Source organism: Acipenser ruthenus, chromosome 20, assembly GCF_902713425.1.
Source record: "Acipenser ruthenus chromosome 20, fAciRut3.2 maternal haplotype, whole genome shotgun sequence".
Lineage (NCBI taxonomy): Eukaryota > Metazoa > Chordata > Actinopteri > Acipenseriformes > Acipenseridae > Acipenser > Acipenser ruthenus.
The window spans coordinates 7,179,651-7,200,893 of NC_081208.1; the positions used below are offsets into that span (position 1 = coordinate 7,179,651).

General features: G+C 41.8%; 1 protein-coding gene across 4 annotated transcripts in view; it reads right to left on the minus strand.

Annotated features, from left to right (window-relative positions):
* Positions 1–941: 941 nt before the first annotated feature.
* Positions 942–21,243, minus strand: part of LOC117425308 (forkhead-associated domain-containing protein 1) — a 39,649-nt gene continuing 19,347 nt past the window's right edge. For 2 of the 4 annotated variants that reach the window (XM_034042135.3, XM_058993384.1), the window contains exons 21-31: positions 19,633–19,739; positions 17,663–17,822; positions 17,407–17,530; positions 13,711–13,852; positions 12,259–12,392; positions 11,231–11,326; positions 10,172–10,392; positions 9,833–9,998; positions 6,122–6,202; positions 4,757–4,897; positions 943–2,199 (exon numbers count right to left, since the gene is read on the minus strand). In XM_034042135.3, the coding sequence (XP_033898026.3) occupies positions 2,188–2,199; positions 4,757–4,897; positions 6,122–6,202; positions 9,833–9,998; positions 10,172–10,392; positions 11,231–11,326; positions 12,259–12,392; positions 13,711–13,852; positions 17,407–17,530; positions 17,663–17,822; positions 19,633–19,739 (1,384 nt within the window). In that variant the 3' untranslated portion in view covers positions 943–2,187. Of the gene's footprint in view, positions 2,356–4,756; positions 4,898–6,121; positions 6,203–9,832; positions 9,999–10,171; positions 10,393–11,230; positions 11,327–12,258; positions 12,393–13,710; positions 13,853–17,406; positions 17,531–17,662; positions 17,823–19,632; positions 19,740–21,243 lie in introns of all 4 variants that reach the window. The other 2 variants (XM_058993385.1, XM_058993386.1) reach the window with 2 other exon arrangements.

Genomic DNA, 21,243 nt, shown 5'->3' on the forward strand with positions numbered 1-21,243 from the left:
CACAGGTTTGACACAGAACTTAACTTTTGTATGACTGCTCGGAAGCAGAGCACCTCATCTGCCTCCTTCTACTCAGCAGCCCTGAGCAGACTGAATGCACCTCTTATATACCCTGCACCTGGTCCTAATTTAACAATAACTACCAGGTGCAGGGGATCATTAACAATAAAACAATTAAACAAATGTGCATTCTCACATGTTTCTTCATGCAGGGAGGATTAACCCCCTCCCTGCTGTGTTACAATATATATATATTACTCATGAGTCATAATAATTTGAAATATGAATGTTATTCTGCTGATTTTTTCGGTTGGTTTCAACAACTGTTGTGAGGCGAAGTTGGTAAAGAGGTTTGTGAAATTACTGTAGTCTATACAAATGTACATGTTTACTATTAATTATAATAAACCCAAGTCAAATTGAATGTGTTTTCTTCACAGCGTTTGGAAGTTAAACACAATACACAAGCACAGCATGAGAAAGTATACACACCGATTACTTTAAGCCACACGCATAAATCGCAAAAAATGAACTTTTATTGACTTTTTTTCATGCCAAAGACACAATACACAATGTGTGGTTCTGTTTAGCCTCTGCTGCCAATGGAAAATAATGGGATCCCTTTCAAATTACTTTAAACAAATGGACACAAGGCTTTTGAAAATCTAGTAGTCAAATAACATACCATATCTATCTATCTCTATATATACATGAGTTATATATATATCATTCAATTATGTCTATGCATTGAAGCAATTGCCCATAGATACACAATTAAACGATTAGGAACAGCTTTATGAATGAGATCAGGAAGGGTACAGCACAACACATATCAAAGGATACCCAACACTGTCATGGTCAATATTGCAATTCGATTATTTTCTGATTTTTTTGTTGTGCTATATATATATATATATATATATATATATATATATATATATATATATATATATATATATATATATATATATACCACAGTAGATTGTGGAACTACAGTAGAAACCCAGAGTTACGAACACCAAACTTTCATACTGACCAGTGAAGTATGCAATCCCTCAACCATGCGTGATAGGCACTCCTATAAGCTGTGTGCTGGTCATGAAGGCGGCAAAATTACTGGACCAGCAAATTTATCCAGACAAAGGTGAGGCAGATTTCAAAGCAAGTACTGGCAATTTTACTTGAAACATTTTAGTTTTAAACAAAGCACAGTTTTTCAAGCCAAAGGAGTCTGAATGACTGAACAATATTTAAAATAAAATAAAGACAAGAACTAAGGTAACCCAGGTTTTCCTGGACGTTTAAATCTGTGTTTCCGCGACCGTTACGAATTAAATGGTAAGTTGAATTTGTACAGTCCCGTGCATACTACTGCATTACAGGTGTACACATTTATTAAAACCATTGAAAACTCATTTTCAGAGTTACGGTTTGTAACTCTGAGATTCTACTGTACCAGCATGGTGGCCTCACAGTCTGTGCATCAGGTCTGATGTTTGCAGCATGCCGTTTCAGGATGGGGGTGTCACAGCACAGTTTGTGCATCAGGTCTGATGTTTGCAGCATGGTGTTTCAGGATGGGGGTGTCACAGCACAGTTTGTGCATCAGGTCTGATGTTTGCAGCATGGTGTTTCAGGATGGGGGTGTCACAGCACAGTTTGTGCATCAGGTCTGATGTTTGCAGCATGGTGTTTCAGGATGGGGTTGTCACAGCACAGTTTGTGCATCAGGTCTGATGTTTGCAGCATGCTGTTTCAGGATGGGAGTGTCACAGCACAGTTTGTGCATCAGGTCTGATGTTTGCAGCATGGTGTTTCAGGATGGGGGTGTCACAGCACAGTTTGTGCATCAGGTCTGATGTTTGCAGCATGCTGTTTCAGGATGGGGGTGTCACAGCACAGTTTGTGCATCAGGTCTGATGTTTGCAGCATGCTGTTTCAGGATGGGTGTGTCACAGCACAGTTTGTGCATCAGGTCTGATGTTTGCAGCATGGTGTTTCAGGATGGGGGTGTCACAGCACAGTTTGTGCATCAGGTCTGATGTTTGCAGCATGCTGTTTCAGGATGGGTGTGTCACAGCACAGTTTGTGCATCAGGTCTGATGTTTGCAGTGTGCCGTTTCAGGTGTCACAGTCTCAGAGCCCAGCTGTCCGAAGTTCATTAGGTCTTTCCTCCAGCTATCTTCTCTACTTTACACCCTGCAGGCAGGGAAATTACAGGAGGTAATCATTTGACACTGCCTGCCAAAAAAACTAGCTGTGAAAGACATGTGATATTGAGCATCACCTCCTCACAGCCCCTGTTGAGAGTCCTCCTTTTCACTGTGCCAATCATGAGAAACCTGCCTTTTACTGCTAAAGAGAAAGGTCAAAGCAGGATGCAAGGAACAAATAATCCATTCTGAGGCACACTCGAGCATCACTGAGTTTCCTGGGTTTGATCTCATTGGCGACTGTAATCTTATGGGTTATCATAATTTTTACAATAAGCATTTAGAAGTCAGGAATGGAATAACCTTTTCATATTCGGTGGTCCTGAGTGAATATTATTTTCTTACTGGATCTCATTTTGGAATCTATCTTATATGCACTCAAATCCAACGACAGAATGAGCGTGGGCGAATCACACTGCTCAGACACCATGCTAACGACAGAATAAGCGAGCGAATCACACTGATCAGACACAATGCTCTGTTAAGCAGATGCAGAGCTTGATCTAAGGAAAGTCATTCTCCGATATCAGCTCTTAAATATAGGTTTTAACATTTCCAAATCTTTCCCAGGCATTGTACTTGTTATATAAACCGAATACTCCAGGAAGGTTCGTAGAGTCCTGTGGTTATTTCACTCATGAGAACAGCTGTACAACCCACTCAGCCGCTGTCAGGCTCGTGGTTATTCAGCTATCCTCATGGGCTGAAGAACTACAGTACTGCTTGAACGTTCAAGGAATATGCGTAGGGCTTCTGTTTTTATTAATTGTATTTATCAGTGCTTATTTTTAGCTATTTTCGAGTTTTATGTAAATCGTTTTTTTCTGGGCTTTCATTTTTGATATACTGTATGAAATTAGTGTTTTCAGTTACTTTCCAAAATGCTTGAGCGTTTTTTTTTTCTGTCAAAATATGTATAGTAGTAACTCGACAATACTTGCACATTTAAGTTGTACCTTCTTTCCTTTGCTGTCTTCCACAATGAAATCCCTATGGTCACGGGCACATTCTTCTGGGGTTTTTGTGTGGAGGCATTTTTATACATTTCGTCACAATTTTGTTTTAAATCCTCCGTATCTTAACTGTAATACAGCTTTAAATCCCGCTAACAAGCCTCCATTCCTGATTGCAATCTCATTTTTAATCTTGCAAGCGGAGTCTCCAGTAGAAATGTAGGAATGTGCTATCACTCAGTAGTTGGGGCGGGCTTAAAGTATTCATAACGAATCAATGATAGATACAAGTCAGGAAGGCGGGACATTGCCCAGCAGCCCTGGGAAATGTATTTATTATTATTTTTGTAGTATGTTTTATTTTTTAATGGGAAATGGGTAACATCAACGTGAATTGATTAACCATTTCCACAGTTTTTCCGGTGTTTTCCGGTGTTTATTGGCTATCCACCGATTTAATTTTTTTGTATCAGGGGTGTTTTATTAGGTTTTATCGGTTAAAACCGAAAATCATCCCTTTTATTTATTTTTATTTTGCACAGTATCCAGGATACAACCCATTCTGAACAAATCCCTAACTCCACCTTCACCTGTGTCCAGGGTAGAATTAGTTAAAGAGAATGCTGTTGGTTTCCACAAATCTCTTACGAGAAAATCATCACTCCACAGTGTTGCTTCAGCTGCTAAGGAACTCCCCCCTCTTCTATACTCATGATCCTTCTGTAGAATACAGCCTCCAGCTGTACATCCTCCACAGTGACTAAAGATCTAATGAAGCAAGATTCTCATGTCCTGCAGGTTCACCTTGATACGTGAATACTGGTGCTGCACTAGCTCCTTCATCCATGCTGTACTCTCTATGCATAACAGGGCAATCATGCTCTTTTATCATCACATTCAAGATCTTTTTCATTAATCAAATTGGGGGTTTGTAACTGGTAACATCTAAGCTAATTCTATGATGGTAGTTTTCCAAACTGCAAATACTTTTTCTAAAGGATGTTTTAAAAAATAATTTAAATTGAGCAGGTCATTGAGCTAATGGTTCAAGTGCAGAGTACATTTTAAAAGGACATTTTAAAAAATTCCCTGAATTTGGTATGTTGAAAATTGAGTGGTTAATTTTCAGTCTATTGACTGAAGCTTGGGATCGAACACATCAGATACATTTTACCTTTGTTTTTCTAACCAATTTTAAATGCCCAATTGGAATGCCACCTCATCGCTGCAGATCTTCAGGATGGATGGTTCCAAGCTTCTGAACCCTGGAGACTTCCTGGACTTGTCAGACCAGCAGAGGTCATTGAAGCCTGATTAGGTGAACCATGCTGAGACAATTTCCTTCCCTAACCCTGCTTGAGCCAATTCAGTGCTCCCTGTGGCCCCCAGCCAAGATCTGCAACTCACCCTGCACTCAAAGCGGCAGTGCTTTGACTAGGTGATGAACCCAGTCAAACACATCAGATTTAACTGCTTTACACAAGTGTTGTAGATTATCCGGGACTATTAATAGACGTAACCGATTCAGATCTCAGAGTATAACTCTTATGAGTCCTCTACGTGTGTCTATAAGTGAGCAGGTTGGGTTACCAGTGCATTCTGCAGGTTGACCAGCTTAGTGGTGGTGCTGCACAGTTCCTGGTCTTGTTTGCAAAGCTGCTTCTTCAGGGTTTCAATCTCGTAGCCCTTCTTCTTCAGCTTTCCCTGCAGGGCTGCCTTCTTTGCTTCTGCCTGCAGAGGAGAAGGATACTGTTAACGAGAACAGGGCCACAGATCACAGTCCTGGGGGTATGATTTTTGCTCCTAGCTTGCACTGTGATTCTCATCTGTGCTGTTACTCAAATACTTTTGGGCAATACCAGAAAGAACCGCTCAATTCAATTGAAGAATTGGAATTTTCAACATGTTGCAACCTTAAAATCATGAAAACGACTCAACTGTATCAAGGCAGAGCACCTTCAAAATAAAGTGTTGCCTGAATAGCAATCTTGAATGGATAGTCTGCAATGAATGGATAGTCTGCTTGCTGGGTCTGCAATTATAGGACCACTGCATGCAGTCAAGTAGAGAACTGGTTGAGGACAGCATATGACAGTACGGAAACCCACTGTAATCAAAGACCCCTTGTCTCCTTTCATTTAAACTCATTCTTTACTGAGCTCTGACAAGCAGTGACAAAACCTGGGCTTGGGTGACGTGAAATATTACCTTCATATCTCTCATTTATCCTCCAATAACCTCTGCTTTCCAGTGGGGCTGTCCCAGTCAATCTCATCACCCTTGAACAGGGATATCGAGCCAGAATGGGGGTGACAGCAAAGCCTCGTTCAGGCTTATTGATGTCAGCTCTGGGGACATTTACTTAGAAAGGTCAGAGGAGGGGGTGAACCTAAATATAGTGACTCTGTGGTATGAGCGATGGGAATTTATATATGTATACTGTGAAATCTTGCTATTAAAGCTGAAGGTTCACAGCATTCCTTGTAACAAATTAATACCAGGATTAGTTTACCATATTATTCCCCAGCATGTTGTTTTTCTGATTCTTTTGTAAACGATGGGCAGATTCCTCAATTTTCCTAAATTCAGCCTGAAGTAATATTGTTATGAGAAACCCTGATTAAGTATGTAAATTGGTTGCAGAGCAAATGAAGAGATCGCTGTCTATGTCAGAAGTGGAAGCTGGGTCTACTATGTTTAGCATTACCATATAAATGTACAAATTGTGCATGAGCTTATGTAATGCTTATAAAACTATCCAAAATCCATTTAATGTGGTATTTATCAGTATCACAATTTGCCATGCTGGTGCACAGTGTATAAAAGGTTCATATATGTGAAACCAAAGGATTAACTGCATTCTCTCAAGCGTGTACCCCCGTGTAAGCCCCTGTTCTTATTTGCATGATTATACAGTAAAGTGGCGATACTGAGTCCCTCTGGTAGCTGCCTCACCTTTCCACGCATGTCCTCCTGCACACAGCTGTGAGAAGGAGTCTTCACACTCCTCTTCTCAAGCTGCTCCAAGTGGAAAGTCTACAAGAGAATCAACAAAACCAGATTGAACAGCTACTTTGCAGTTTTATTCTCCTTCTAAACTGTTGCTTGTGAATGTAGTGCTCATGAAAAGTTGAGGGACAGTGGCACTGGCTACAGACACCATGAGAGCTTCTCTTCACAGCTCTGCAAGCGAGAGAGCACCTCAATCCAGACCTGAACACCCCCTGCCTGCCATTCAGTCCTGGGGCTCTCTCAAGCAGCCGTGCTGAATTGTGATGTAGCTGCATGGATGTATGAATTTAAAAGGTTTTCTTCACAGTGAAAGGGGGGATAATAAGGTTGCTTATGCTATGAAGAGAAGGGTCTTTCTCTCTCTTAAACTTTACAATGATGAAGCCTTGAATGCGCATTATTCTTTTACCAACTTGCAGAGCAGCGCTGATGAAAGAAAACAGGCACCGGGAGCAGTGTAGATGTTAGGCACAGTTAATCAATCTCAAGTGATCATTCAATTCATTTGCCTAATAACATGAGCATAGCGGTAATTGCAATGCTTGCCAGTCCGTCTCAGCAGTGCACCTCTTCCTTGGCAGCACTTGCAAGATTTTAGCTGAGAACAGCACTGACAGATCTTCCATTTCTAGTGTTGTGCTGGGACCGCAGTGTCCCTTTTAAATATTTTATCGACCACAAGGAAAAAAATAGACAGAGTCCCACAAACCGGCACTCTGCTTTAATTACACTGATGAATACAGATTTAGTTTCAGTAACCTAATGAGGCCTGGAAGAATGTACGTGGTAAACAGCAATTCTAATTAAGACAAACAGTAGGCGACTGGAGGCCTGAACAAAGGCTGCAAACATATAAAAAAGGTAAGGGCATAGTAAAGCAGGGAAGCTACATTCTATTTTAATGTCTGCTAAAAATATATATATATATGAATATTTACTTCCATATAGCAACTACTAGACCAGCTGGACCAAATTGTTTGAAGGCGTTTCCTCCATTTATGGTTGATGATACATGAACCACATGTGATGGAGAAAATGGTGCCAGAGCAGATGCAGTGAATGCAAGGAAGAGCACTCCTGCCCAACATGGTGAGAACTGATGGCAAATGAATTGACCATGTGGGGGATGACCTAGACAGATAATGCTATTGTTATTTTAAAGCTTGTTTCAAGGGCTAAAAAAGAATGAATTCACTTCAGAGGTTGAGTAACCCCTGTTGGTCATCTTGAACTGAAATTACTCTTTAGGTAATGCAGGGATCAAGGGCTCTGAGTGGTTTTCACCTTTATAAAAGTTTACCATAGCAAAGCATAGCAGTGTTGCATGGTAAAACACGTACGTGTAGTAAAGCCCTCAGAGGTCTTGTAAAGCATATAAAAAATGGCAAGCAATGGTAAATGTATAATATACCCATGGGAAAACTGCAAAATTATTGTATAAGGCAATGGAAAAACAACATCCCACCCCAGCTGCTCATAATTCCTGGTACATTAATAATATTTTAGGGTCCATCTGCTTTGTGAGACGGCTTTCCCATTAAAATCCTTTGCATATATTCATGTACTATTCAGAGATACTAGATAATTAGTGAACAAACCACAAACCATCAGGGTGGTCCAGGACAGACTGCAGTGTACACCTGACCCCCTCCTCCCCTTCTCACACCCCATTAGCATTAATCAGAATTTGACACTGATTAAATAGTTGTCTTTACATTTCAAATATATTGATTGTCTGATGCTCTGTGCTTGTTTATAATGAGAAACTATTCATGCTCCAGTTGCTCAATAATGGAGTCCTGCTGGCACTGCGCATGTGTCAAAGACATTTTCCCAGGCTTTTCTCTTCCAAGGGGAACATTTAGGAAACAAAAGAATAGAAATGCTAATTAGAAATGAGTGTTTGTGTGAACAAAGGTAAAGACTTTGCTGTAGGTAATATGTTTGAACATTTCCAAAACATTCATAGACGAAAAGAAAACTCTTGTCAATATTATTAAAGACACTAACCATGCATACAGAGGGTCCTCATAATCTGTAATAATCACACAGTGCTGGATTATAGCCCAACGCAATCTGAAACGTCTATAGGAGGCTAGGAGTGTATGATACAAGTTCAGTAAAGACTGGTGGAATCAAGGCATTTATCATGTACACGATGTAGAGAGACACAGATGGACGGACGGACAAGATCAGCGCATAAGGGTCCCCAATTTGTGAAGCAGGACACTGTCGACTTTTGTTTTTGTTCAGGTTTAAAAAGCAACCTGGTATGGATATGACATACCTTGTTAGGTTCACTTTGCTTATGATTTTCACTGGATTCATCCTGTAATGATTTACCCATCCTGGGATTGCCCCTAGAAAAAAGTGGTTGATGCAATCCAGGGGATTCCCTGGTGCTGTAAAACGCTCTAAAACATGCAGGGTACAGGTGGATCAAATCAACCCTAAAGTGGATTGGAACAACACACAGGCTAGTGCCCTCATAAGACAAACACTCAGGCTAGTGCCCTCACAAGACAAGCACACAGGCTAGTGCCCTTACAAGACAAACACACAGGCTAGTGCCCTCACAAGACAAGCACACAGGCTAGTGCCCTCACAAGACAAGCACACAGGCTAGTGCCCTCACAAGACAAACACACAGGCTAGTGCCCTCACAAGACAAGCACACAGGCTAGAGCCCTCACAAGACAAACACACAGGCTAGTGCCCTCACAAGACAAACACACAGGCTAGTGCCCTCACAAATGAACTGAATTAAAACTGTATGTGCTGTTACCAATGTATCAATTGGGAAAGGACCTAGGAGAGCTATATATAATTCATCATTATGATTAATCCGTTAATAGGGAGTAAGTATAGGAGTAGAAAGGTATCAATCAATACATAGCAATTTTGAGTAATGCACTGATGCACAGTATTACAGAGATGTGCTTGCAGTACACACAGATACACAGACAGTTTTAATGCTACATAGACTTGAAGTACAAAAAGAAGCAATCAAATAAATAATTGAAAATTCTAACAGAAACTGTTTCCCATGTGGGCAGATTGCTATCTCTTTAAAAGAGGTCAACTCAAGCTTACGTAACTGGAATAGCCTTTCAGTTGTACTTTCTATCATTTTTTTTTACAGCTACAAATCTAAATATAGCCTCTCCCCCTAGGGCACCTGTGCTTAATTAGCACTCTGTATGGGTTATTCTGTTTATGTAACAGGCACAATGTATGGAAAATGAAAAGAAAGTATTCAGAGAATTACTGTATTGAGTAATTGCAATAAGCACCACGATTGTAAGTTGACAGTCAAAGAAAAACTGAACCTACTTCCAGAAGATATCAAAATGTAAGCGTGACATCATACAGGGCTTCTCCATACAACCTCAGAGTCACTCAATAACTTGTGTCAAAGGACATCCTTAGCAGGTTTCATCATATCTGGATAAGCAGTTCTCTAGACACATGTAAAAATGTAGTGTGACTTGAATACAGTCAGGAAGCCCCCATGGACCCCCAGATGAAGTTGCGTTCAATTACCTGTGCTAAAAGAGTGTTCTTTCAGGTTTCATCAAAATTGGATAATCGATACTCTAGATACATCCAAAGTGTGACTGCAGTATATTAAACTAAAAAAAATTCAATTGAAACCTTGCGCTCCTTGATGGCCTTGTTGAGCCTCTTCTCCTGGTCAAGTCTCTGCTGGGCCCGGTTCAGGGCCTCTCGAAGCAGGGCGCTTTCCTGGCTCTGTTCTTGGAACTCCTCCCTCAGCCGGTCCACCTCTACTTGCTGCCTGTGCACCAAATCCTGGCTCTGCCTGTGAGACCAACAGAGACAGCGAGAGCTCAACATCTAGCAGGTAAGAAACTCAGAGTGTCTACCAACTCAGGAGGTAAGAAAATGGATTTTAAAAAGATGGGTGTAGCACTCTTTTAAATCTAAGTTGACTGTGTATTTCTGTGAAGCGCTTTGAGTTGGCTGTTGCTGTACCTGAGCTGCTCCAGGTCTCTCTGGTATCCGCTGAGCAGCTCCTCCTTGCGCTCCAGCTGGATGTGCAGGAGGCGGAGGCGCGTGTGGAGCAGCTCCAGGTCTGTGTGCCTCTGGGAGATGAGACGCTCCCTCTCGTCAGGCGGAGCGTGCTTCAGAGACGAGGAGCCCGGCAGCTCTCCCACATTCAGAAGGCTGGCCAGGGCTCGCACCAGGTCCAGGTACTGCAACACAACACAATGTGAAGGGATCATCCACCTTGATTAACCTTGCACTACCAAATGATACCTGTCCAAAATTAGTGCTAATGGGGGTCTGTGAACCAAGCCGAATCTCTGTTTTCCTAATACAGTACTCCCTCTATATTTAATCATTCAATAATTGGGTAATTCGCGTTTAGTCCTTGTTGACAGTAAATTGTATACAGTAAGTCCGAAAGGCCCCTTCACTAATTCACTGTTTTCAATATGTTTCTTTATGTGTAAGTCAGATGGCCAAATAACAAGGGAGCACTGTATTTCATTTATTTGCAATTTAATATCCTATTCTGTGTTTTCAGTTTGATTTGCTATTATTGTTTTGGTTTAGATCATTATCCTTATTACAATTTTTCTGAACGGGGAAGCATATTAGTGTTGCACAGGCTTCAGTGCACAATGATTCACTTATAGGCTGTAGTGCACAGTGCAACACTAATGACCCGTGGTTAAAGAAAGTTCTATTTACATGCCTTACTTTCAGGCAGACTGGAGAGTGTCCCCACCCCCTTGATGCCTGTCATTAACCAATCAGCTGCTTCCCCTGATGACTGACATGCTTATCAGCTCACCAAGACACTGCTGAAGGTAAATGACCTAGGAAAATAAGGCATGCAAACTGAGAGCTTTCTTTAAGACAGTATGAAACCAGATATTAAAAAGATTTAAAATACTTGCTGGCTGTAGTGTATGCTTCTTTCAAACATATCGATCTATGGAAGTGCACTACAGACAACAACTACAGAAACATTTCATTATCTAGACTGCACTGTAACATGCCCCAGTGGATTTTATTTCCCCTTACCGTTCTCTCACTCAGGTCCAAAGCTTCTGACAAGTCCAGCCTGGAGGTTCTCTCCACAGCAGCCTCAGACATTCCTCCAGAGGGATGGCCTTCAGACTGCAGCACACATTGCATTGATGTTAGTTCAATATGTTTTTATGCTATTTTTTTATTTTTATTTATTTATTTCTTAGCAGACGCCCTTATCCAGGGCGACTTACAATTGTTACAAGTTATCACATTATTTTTTTACACATTATTTTTTACATATAATTACCCATTTATACAGTTGGGTTTTTACTGGAGCAATTTTAGGTAAAGTACCTTGCTCAAGGGTACAACAGCAGTGTCCCCCACTGGGGACTGAACCCATGACCCTCCGGTCTGGAGTCCAGAGCCCTAACCACTACTCCACACTGCTGCCCATTTCTGGTTCTGTAATGATCTGATTCAGTTAAACAAAAAATCAGAAAACTATTTTATTTTATTTTTTTAATCAATTTTGAATGTTTTATTATATTCCCTTACAACTCCCCACAACTGCTCAAGAGCATTGATGGTTAGTGGACGTCCTCTGATCCTATGACCAAGCCAATCGCCTCTTTACACCCAGGAGCTCAACAGTGGATGTTGGCGAGCTGCCTGCTGGTGTCCTCTCAAGCACACAGGGGCCCTGGCCAATAATGGCTGCTGGAGCATAGGGAGGTGCCACAGTCCCTGCCGGAGCACAGGGCAGTGATGCAGTACCTGCTGATTTTACCCAGGCCAATGTGACATGCCCTATCGGATCCCAAGCTAAGATGCAAGCCTGCACACCCGACTGCATGAGACCCTGCACACCCGACTGTATGACACCCTGCACACCACACTGGCGCTGATCTTAAGTGCTGTGTATCTAAATACTGCCACCCTTGAAGTCTATATTAAACCTACTGACATCCTATACTAATTAACAACTCGAAACACAAAAGACCGCCTGTTTGAGAAGGATTAGTAGTTTAAGCACATTTAGCTCATTAAAAAAGACCCTCTATGTTTTCCTAGTTTACCGTTTTTGTCAGCCAGTTGCTCCCGAAAACAGTGTCCTCGTTGTGATTGTCTGAAATGGCCTGCTGTGACCTCAGCTCCGCCAGCTCCCTCCTCATGATCACCACCTGCTGGACAGCCTGCTCCTGACTGGACACTGTGAAGACAGACAGGATTAGAGATGGGGAGCGGGAGAACACTGGGTAAACATTACAGAACGCTCGTTCCAGATATTTCAATACTGAAAATGCAATGCATCTCTGCATTCGACTTCAATAGGTCGCGTGAAGGAACTCGGAGAGACTGAAAAAACATGAGTCATTAGAAGCTGCTGGTTACAGAGATGCAGTCATAGCGTAATGCTTCTGGGAGTTTGAGTTCTTGTGAAACTTCCAATGTCGTTCCGTTCCTTCATGTGACCTCTTGAAGTACAATGCAGGGACCTGGCGGAAGTGCATTGGAATTCCTGGAAGGAATGATCAGTTAACTAAGCTAAAAATAGCATTTCGCCCTCTATATCCCCACTCTAAGACTTTTGAAACAACCCCGTCCGTGAGACAGCAAGCAGTGCACTGAAGAAAGTGAAGTTACTGCAACTTTCGATCTGCACTCTGCACAGAGCAAAAGGGCCTTCTCAGCTAGAAACAAGCAGGCCAAGTCTACAGAGGCTGATCTTGCACCAGTAGGGGTCACCGCACTGCCTGGGAAGACTTCCAAAGGTTTGTTTTTCATGTTATATATAGAAAACAAAAAATACATTTTCTGCTGTTTCAAAACCCCAAAGCCAGCCAGCCAGCCTCCTTCCGTTTTCTACTGGCAAGGAGCCTGAGAAATGAAGTTGTGTTCAGCAGCGGGACGAGCCAGTCAGCAAGATAAGACTGTACGTGCTATTCAAGAACCACGCCTAGCAAACCACAACACAGCAGAGCTATGCAAGAAGCTTGTGTGTCTGCTTTTACAATGCTGCTGCATCACCGTCTACAGACAGACAACACATTAAACATGACAAAACTTTAAGACTTATGGAACAAAGTTTCCAAATGATGTGTTGTGGCAGCCTCCACAAAAAAGCATGACGTTGTTATGATGGTGCATTGAGGAACATGGTCCAGAAACTCTTTATTTTAGAAAAAAATGTTCACTTGAGTTGATTGTTCACATTGAGAGCGTTAAGGGAGCATGAACACTCATGTGTTTCTGAATATGGCAATTTGTGTCAGTTTTCTGGTTAGCACGGATCAGAGATAAGCAAGGTTACTGGTTGAGTGCTGATTACATGATATAAGGCTAATAGCTATTACTGAATTCAGAGGGTGTTCAGGTCAGGACTGAGGCGCTCTCTCCCGCTTGCAGAGCTGTGTGGAGACATGCAAGACAATGCCGCTGTTCCTCTCTCTTCATGAGTACAAATCACCAAAATTTCAAATGAAAAAAAGAACTCCACCACCCAAGAGCATTAGATTTCAGTTCCTTACACAGGGGTCTCGTCTGCTCCAATGCCTTGATCCTCACTCTCAGTTCTGCCAAAGCTGCCCTCTGTCGCTGGATCACTTCCTCGTGCCGGTGACCTCTGCACTTTGCCCCTTGGTCTGCAAGATCAGTCGTAGCCATCCTCTCCTTTAACAACAGACATGTCAGACATACTGAATAAATACATACAGAAATACATATAACAGACAATCACTAGTGGATCCTGTAGGGGATATCCAATGGCCCTGTTGCAAATATTGGATTTATTTTAAGTTAGTCGAAACCTTGTGCCTAACAAGTAAAGAAATCCATATTTTCAGTGGGGCCATAGCTTGTAAGATGAGAAAGAGAAGCAAGGAAAATCTAAAAATGTTTATGACATATTCAACCTAATAATAATGTTTCTTATGAACCCATCATCAAAAACCACATAATTACAATACAAAATAATATAGTAGTGCAGTGGAGGCATCAAGGTTATAGCCCATAATATCTCCAGTTCTGATTCCAATAGGTGAAGCATAGTGCACTGAAGCTTGTGCTACACGGATATGCTTCCCCCTCTCCATAATCAGCCCTTAAGAGTCTTTCAGAAGCAATGCTTAATGGAATAGTTAGTAAGCATGGCAACTAATGACCTAAACAGAAACAGCAGTAGAAAATAATACTGAATGCATGATATTTTACATGTAAAATATCACCGTCGAGCCCTCTTGAGGTGTCGTGGGCTAGTCGACGAAACACTGAGGATGGAAGGTGCCCACTTGAAAACCCCAGAGATGTACCCTACTTAGCTCAATCCAGACGGTTGTCATGCTGATGCGCTGGGGAGGCCGCACTTTGGTTGATCCCCGGAGCCAGCATCGCAGCCGTTGTGTGTGCTGATGCGCCAGGGAGGCAAAATAAGCTGATCCCTGGAGCCAGCATTACACTTCAGCCATTAACACCAGACAGAAGGATATCTACATCATCATATGGAAGGAAACGTAAATGGATGGAGACGCATATGGATCACATTAGTTTACTGTAAAGCTACGTCTTAGTTGGTGCTTATCTTGGCGAGAGCCGAGTTCAAATCAGCATGAAGTTTTAACTTCTACTCTCGTGTAATGGAAATCTTAAATATTAGAAAGTGGGGAGATGGTGATGTTTAAAGATTTCTACTGCTATAGTTATAGTGACACGGTCCCTGGTATTGAATCAGTCCCTCCCGCTGCTTCAGTCCAGGACACAGCCGTTCAGAGTGCAGTGTGACAGAGGTAATTAGTGGGATCTGAGGGCTGATCGAAGCAGGCTAGAAGAAGGGATTAATGCCCCAGACAAGCATGTCACAGCAGGGAGGCTGCCGCTCTGCCTGTGAATGAAGAGCTGGTCCCGGAGGAAAGCCTGTTCGACAGTGTATGCCTGGAATGCCTCTTTACACAAGGGTGCTGGCTGCTAACTCCTGAGGCCCGGGGGAGGCAGCAGCAGATGTTATCTGATGTGCTGGAATGGCAGGCTGCTGACTGCTTGAAAGCATGCTTTGTTTTATAATACAATACATTCAAATAGAATAGTTAGCAACACATCCTGCCCCTTGAAACGCATGTGACTAAAAAGATATAAATAAATATGCTGTGAATCGGCTTCAAGTTTGCTTAGTTTTTTCATGAACCATTTTCTTGTGGTTAGTTGAATCAATCTCGAGCAAGCGGTTTACGAGATATAGCCCTCGATAAGTTCAGGTAGTCTATATTATATTAATATTGAAAGAAATTACCCATTAGTGTCTCCATTTAAGTTTAAAATAGTATGCTTATATGTAGTTTTGATTTTAGGTTTTAAAATGAAACCGCTTTATATATAACAAACTACAGATGTGGTGTTTCTGCATATCTGTAAAATGGCAACATCCGAAATTAAAACGTGGCGACATTTTTTTAATTGTTATTCAAAATGCAAGGTTCACTGAAATAAGGTACAGCTAGAGGCCAGGAAATGACTGCATGTGTCCTATATATCAGAATACAGGGGGGTTATCCTCCAGGGGCCAGTCTCGAGCCTGCACGTCGAGCCCCTGGGTGAAAAGCTTCACGAAATTGCTCTCCATCATGCTTAGAGCAACCCCATTGGCTTAAAGGTTCATTGCAAAATTCAGAAAATCTTGGTTGTGTTTGCCTTGGGGTTGTCAGCCTAATTCCTTCATCACAATGCACAACAAAATATCACTTTTCAGATGCTGATTTATTACAGAAAAATGACCTAATCAGTTTGGTTTTCGTATGAAATGCTAAAAAATAAATTCCTGCTTGGCAAGAAGTGTATTGACATTGATGTTTATAGCACTGAAAACGCAAACACACACAGGCACAGGCACACGCTCACACACACACAGGCACACGCTCACGCACACACAGGCACACACGCACACAGGCACAGGCACAGGACTGAATCAGGTCAGGACTGAGGTGCGCTACAGCTACTGACATTCTCACCCATCACTAAAATTCAGGAACATACATGTATAGAAAAGTGCAGTGACAATGTCAAGGCACCAGTATCTGCTGCCTGACATACTGTGCTACAATAAGGCTGTCTGTATTGTTGTACATGCTCCAGGGATGAGCCAAGTACAATGGGGTTTTCATAGGCTGTTTCTAGGTCAATAGAAAAGAATACCCCCCACTGTCATTTGATCTTGTACTATATTTAGTGCACATCCAGTTATGTAGCTGGACTGGTGCTTGAAAAGGGAGAGGGGGAAGGTGTTTGGATTGCATTGCTGGCACTAACAAAGCAACCAAGGTCCTAAGAAACGCCATATAAAATGCATGGAAGTCACTCAAGATTTTTGTGAAAATGCATTCTTATGTATGACTGGCCAACAAAATATACATCATTGAGCAACTATGGCAAAATGGCCTTTGCACACTGCATTGAAATATAAAGGTAGTTTAAAAAAAAGGTGACAGGCAGAAATGTATGAGCTAGTGTCTTTATCGTTGTTAACAGTCTACTTGACCTCTGGCTCTTGACCCTATCACAACTGGATTTTATTAGACAGCACAGGAGAATCTCATCAACCACCTATTTGCACTCCTGGTGCATTTCAGGGTGATTCCCTGATGCTGTAAAATGCACTAATAAAATCCAGCTGTGGGTGATCAAATCAAACCCCTGATTTCCTTCAAGTCTGTGATAGGATTGAGCGATGGAAAACGTGTGATGGATGTGCTTCTGCTTTTCATGCTTCATATTTTATAATGCGTAAGTATACAAATTCTAATATGTCAAAGTCAAGTGAAAAATATTTCATGCATTCATCTGTTAATGCTGTCTTGACTCCTGGTCTCATCATATGGTAACACGTGACAAATGAAGATGGATTGGCTGTAGAGTGCTCTGCTTGATGGATAGTGCACCGACTCTGTAATTTAAACCTGAAAGGTAAAGTGCTGAACATCCTGTCTGCGTTTCATTTTGTATATGTAATCTGGGAAGCCTCCTGGGGACTGGTTTAAAAGGGTCTGTATGATTTCAATCAACTCCTGTGCTTGTGAAAGCGGAGGGAGATGGTGGAGGATGGAGAGCAGAAACAAAGGGAAAATCGGAAAACTTCAGAGGTTTGCCACATTTGGAAAAAGCACTGACACGAGTTTTTCTTGGCCAGGGCCAGCCCCGCACTGGAAATGAGGTATTAGTTTGTCACTTGTGGCTGTTACCTCTGTGTGTTCGGGTGTCTGGCTGTCTCTCCCCTCTCCTTTGGGTTCCTCCTCAAGCTTCTCGCACTGAGATTCCTTCTCATTCAATATGCTCCGCTGCCTCTCCAGATCAGCCTTACACTGCCTGTCAAGAAGCGGAGAGCACTCTGAATCAGGAGGGAGACGAGGCAACTGCAAACTTACAACTGGCTGAGTCACCCACTTGTGATTCCCACACTCTCATCACAGACACCGGTAATGGTGTGCAATGTCCTACCGGAGTTCCTCCACTGCGCTCTGCAGCTCTGCTTTCTTCTTCTCCACCAGCTCAGACATCCCTGCCAGCTGCTTTCTGAGCGTGCTCAGCTCAGTCCTCTGGTCCCTCACGATGGCTCGGTTCTGCTCCAGTTCCATCTTCTGTTTCTCACTCAGCTCTCCTAAAACCACAGAGGGAGAGAGCAATGGATTGGGAGACCTCATTTGTGTATATGGAGTCAACATTAATCACATCAGGGAAAGCAGCAATTGGTTACTGACAGAGCAAAAAGAATCAGAATGCGTTGGAAAAGACTTACTGTAACTATTCCCAACTCCCTTGCGCTTTCACTCACCTTCCTAGTAACCACGTTACTTTTCCTATGACAGCTGTGTTTCCAATGCTGACTATGTTACTTCATGCGACTACTTGAAGTTCAAGTGACGCATTGAAATATATGCAAAGTGCGAGCGATATACTTGACTAATAGCATTGAAAATATAAAAACATGTTTACTGTAATTCTTTCATCTAGGAGACGTACAGAGTGTTGGTATTATTCTACATACATGAAATGTTTATAGAATAAGTCTCCAGATTGCCTATCTGTATTACCTGTCTGCCATGTACTCAGTTTATGCAATCAAATAAACAACGGGCTCACTTTGAGCGGTCTTAACCAATTTAATAAAACAAAGCAAAAACACACATTACCGAAATGGTTTTGTTTCAACCTCAGCTACTGCAATGCAAATCTAATGATGTTTTCCTACGGATTTTGAAGTAGTAAAGCTGGTCTCTGCCTGGCTGTAAGTTTGTTCAATCGTCTCCAGTCAATATCACTGCACACAAGTCGGATGAACTCATCAGCGACCCCTTGACATTAGAGAGGCGTTGTGAATAAGTTAACATTCTGAAAAGGTTATTTCGTGCTGATTTATCTCTCCAACAGCGAAGGCAATAACCGAGGGACACTAATATGCTGTAAATCTTCACAGTGCAGTAAGAGTACTTGTTTCTTGTGCCCTATACTTGCATGACATGACATTAACAAACAACTTACTGGTGCTGAATCCTGAGCGAAAAAATTCAAAAACTTTGACAATATTATTTGGAAAATAATAATTTAATGCTAATTGTCTCTTTTGTGTAACATTTTACTTAAAACATGGCAAAGCAACCTATTATTAATAGTATAACTTTAAGTTGAGATATATCCTACACAGATTGGCTTGTTCTAACAGACAGACACAAACAATCATCTGTGTGCTCTATTCAATTGATCTAAATGATGTTTAGAGCATTAGAATAGGGCCTGGCTGTCAAAATGTATCCCATGCAGTATGGGGGTTTTCTTAGAGGGAAGCCCTCTCAAACACATAATGGAACTTTGTTATTTGAAAATTAAAGACATTGATAAAGACTTCTGTTCTAAAAGTTTGCCTAGTTTAATTGATTTTTAGATCACTTTCTAATTCAACTGTCACCTCACTGCTGCCACCTACAGGAGGACTGAAGCTCAACGGTAGACCTTGGTTCACGCTAACAAGCCAATTGCCACTTTACTCCTGCTGACCGTGAGCAATGGATGTTTCCAAGCTTCTGAATCCTGGAGGGAAGGACCGGTCTGGGAAGTCTCTGGGAACTATCCACAGACAACTTTCGTACCTAACTTTGAGCGCACCCTTTAAGACACCCAGCCAACATCGGCAACTTGGCAGGACCAGGGTTCAAACCCTGCTCATATGACTCACCCTGCACTCCAAGCGGCAGCTTCATTTTATAACTCAAGTATAACTGCATTCTCACTATGAGTTTAAGACAGGGCAATGCACTCTGTACTGTACATTGTTCTACTTATTTTAAACTGAAAGGCATTTGATTTGAAAGCACAGATCTCTGGCTATTTGGGGATAATTTATTAGGAGATTTTGCACTAGCTGAGTAACATTGGTGTTTAATAGAAATACTGAATATGAATGTATGTTAAACCTGTCATGTCTGACATCCTGGCATTTGCCCCCGCCAGGTCGTTGCTGAGTCCCACGATGACGTCTCTCTGCGACAGGATCTCTCGCTGGGCCTCCACTAACCCTGCCCTGGAGAGAAGCACACACAGGGAGGCAGCTCTGAGTCCATGTGGATGGGAGCAGGGGCTGTACCTGCTGAGCTCATTCTCAAAGCTGGTTCGCTAGTCTGGAAAATGTTCTTATTTGTTAAACAGAATCTGAAAGCGTTACTACTTAACTGCAACAGAATAGGTAACAGCAGGGTAGTGGAAATGAGTAGCTTAGTGCTGGGCTGCAGTGTGGAAGACTGCAAGTCTGAATACCTTAGTTGTTAGTAACTTGTACATCAGTTAGGAGTGTTATGGTAAAGAGCCATTGAAAGAATCTCAAATGAGAACATGTTTTAAAATGAGAAATTCCAATACAAATACTCCTTTCCTGCCATTAAATATGTCCCAGTAACAAGAAAGGTCATTTAAAATGAAAAATGTAAGTGAAACCCGAACTGTGGAAGGCAGAGGGCTTCAGTAGCTTAGTGGTTAAAGTGTTGGGGCTGGTTAAAGTGTTGGGGCGTATCTCAGTAGCCAGTATCATGTACATCAACGAAGAGTGCTAGAGTAATGAGCCATTAAAATCTGCTTTATAATGAGAAAATCTTTCTAGCCATTAGATACGTTCCAATAAGGGAAAATACTATTTTATGAAATGTATTAAATATTAAGAGTATAAGGCCACATGGCACAGTGTACTACTAACTACCCAGCCTGCCTCTCAGTCGCTCACTTGCAATGAAATTATTGCTCTTGATTAATGAGACAAAGTATTGTGTCGTAAAAATACATTTCAGCAGATGCAGACAGCATGAGACAGTACTGCTTTCCCTGTTAAGTAAGTATAAATTACTAAGTAATAACTGGGAGCTGCATTATGCATGTCTTCATGAATGGAGGATTTTTTGGTATACATTATTTATCAGGAAATCTCCTTCAAAGACACCTGCATGTGCAGTCTTATTGGTAATGGGCTGCATCAATCTACAAGGAATACAGCTGCAAGTCTGAATACAAGGGCATCAGTGTGTCAGTCTACAAGTCTGGGATCTAATGGAGATCACCTCCTCATTACAACAAAGGCTCCGACAGCAGTCTCACAGCTCTGAGCTCTAATGCTCTCTGCAGTATCTTTGACAATTTGATATGAATGTAAAGCACCACTGTGGTCTCAATACAGCTCTTAGAATCACGTCTAACCTCTTACTTACAAACGGTACACCACAGTGTAACAATGAGCCCTTGCATCCTCCAGAAATATGATCAGTAAGAAATATCACACAGAACAAATGTGGCATTTCTTACAACCACTAGGGGGCAGAGTCATGCAGGGCGGGAGATGTTCAATGGTTACACGCTAACGTACACGTTGTACTGCATGATTCTGAGAACTCTGCTGATGCCACAGGGGTGCTAGAAACATGTTCACCATGTGAAAACTGACACAAATAATACAGTGAATCAAAGCAACAAGAATACATTAGTTAAGGAAACTGTGATATTTCATACCTGTACAAAGTTGTACTTTGAAATAGTCCTTTTCA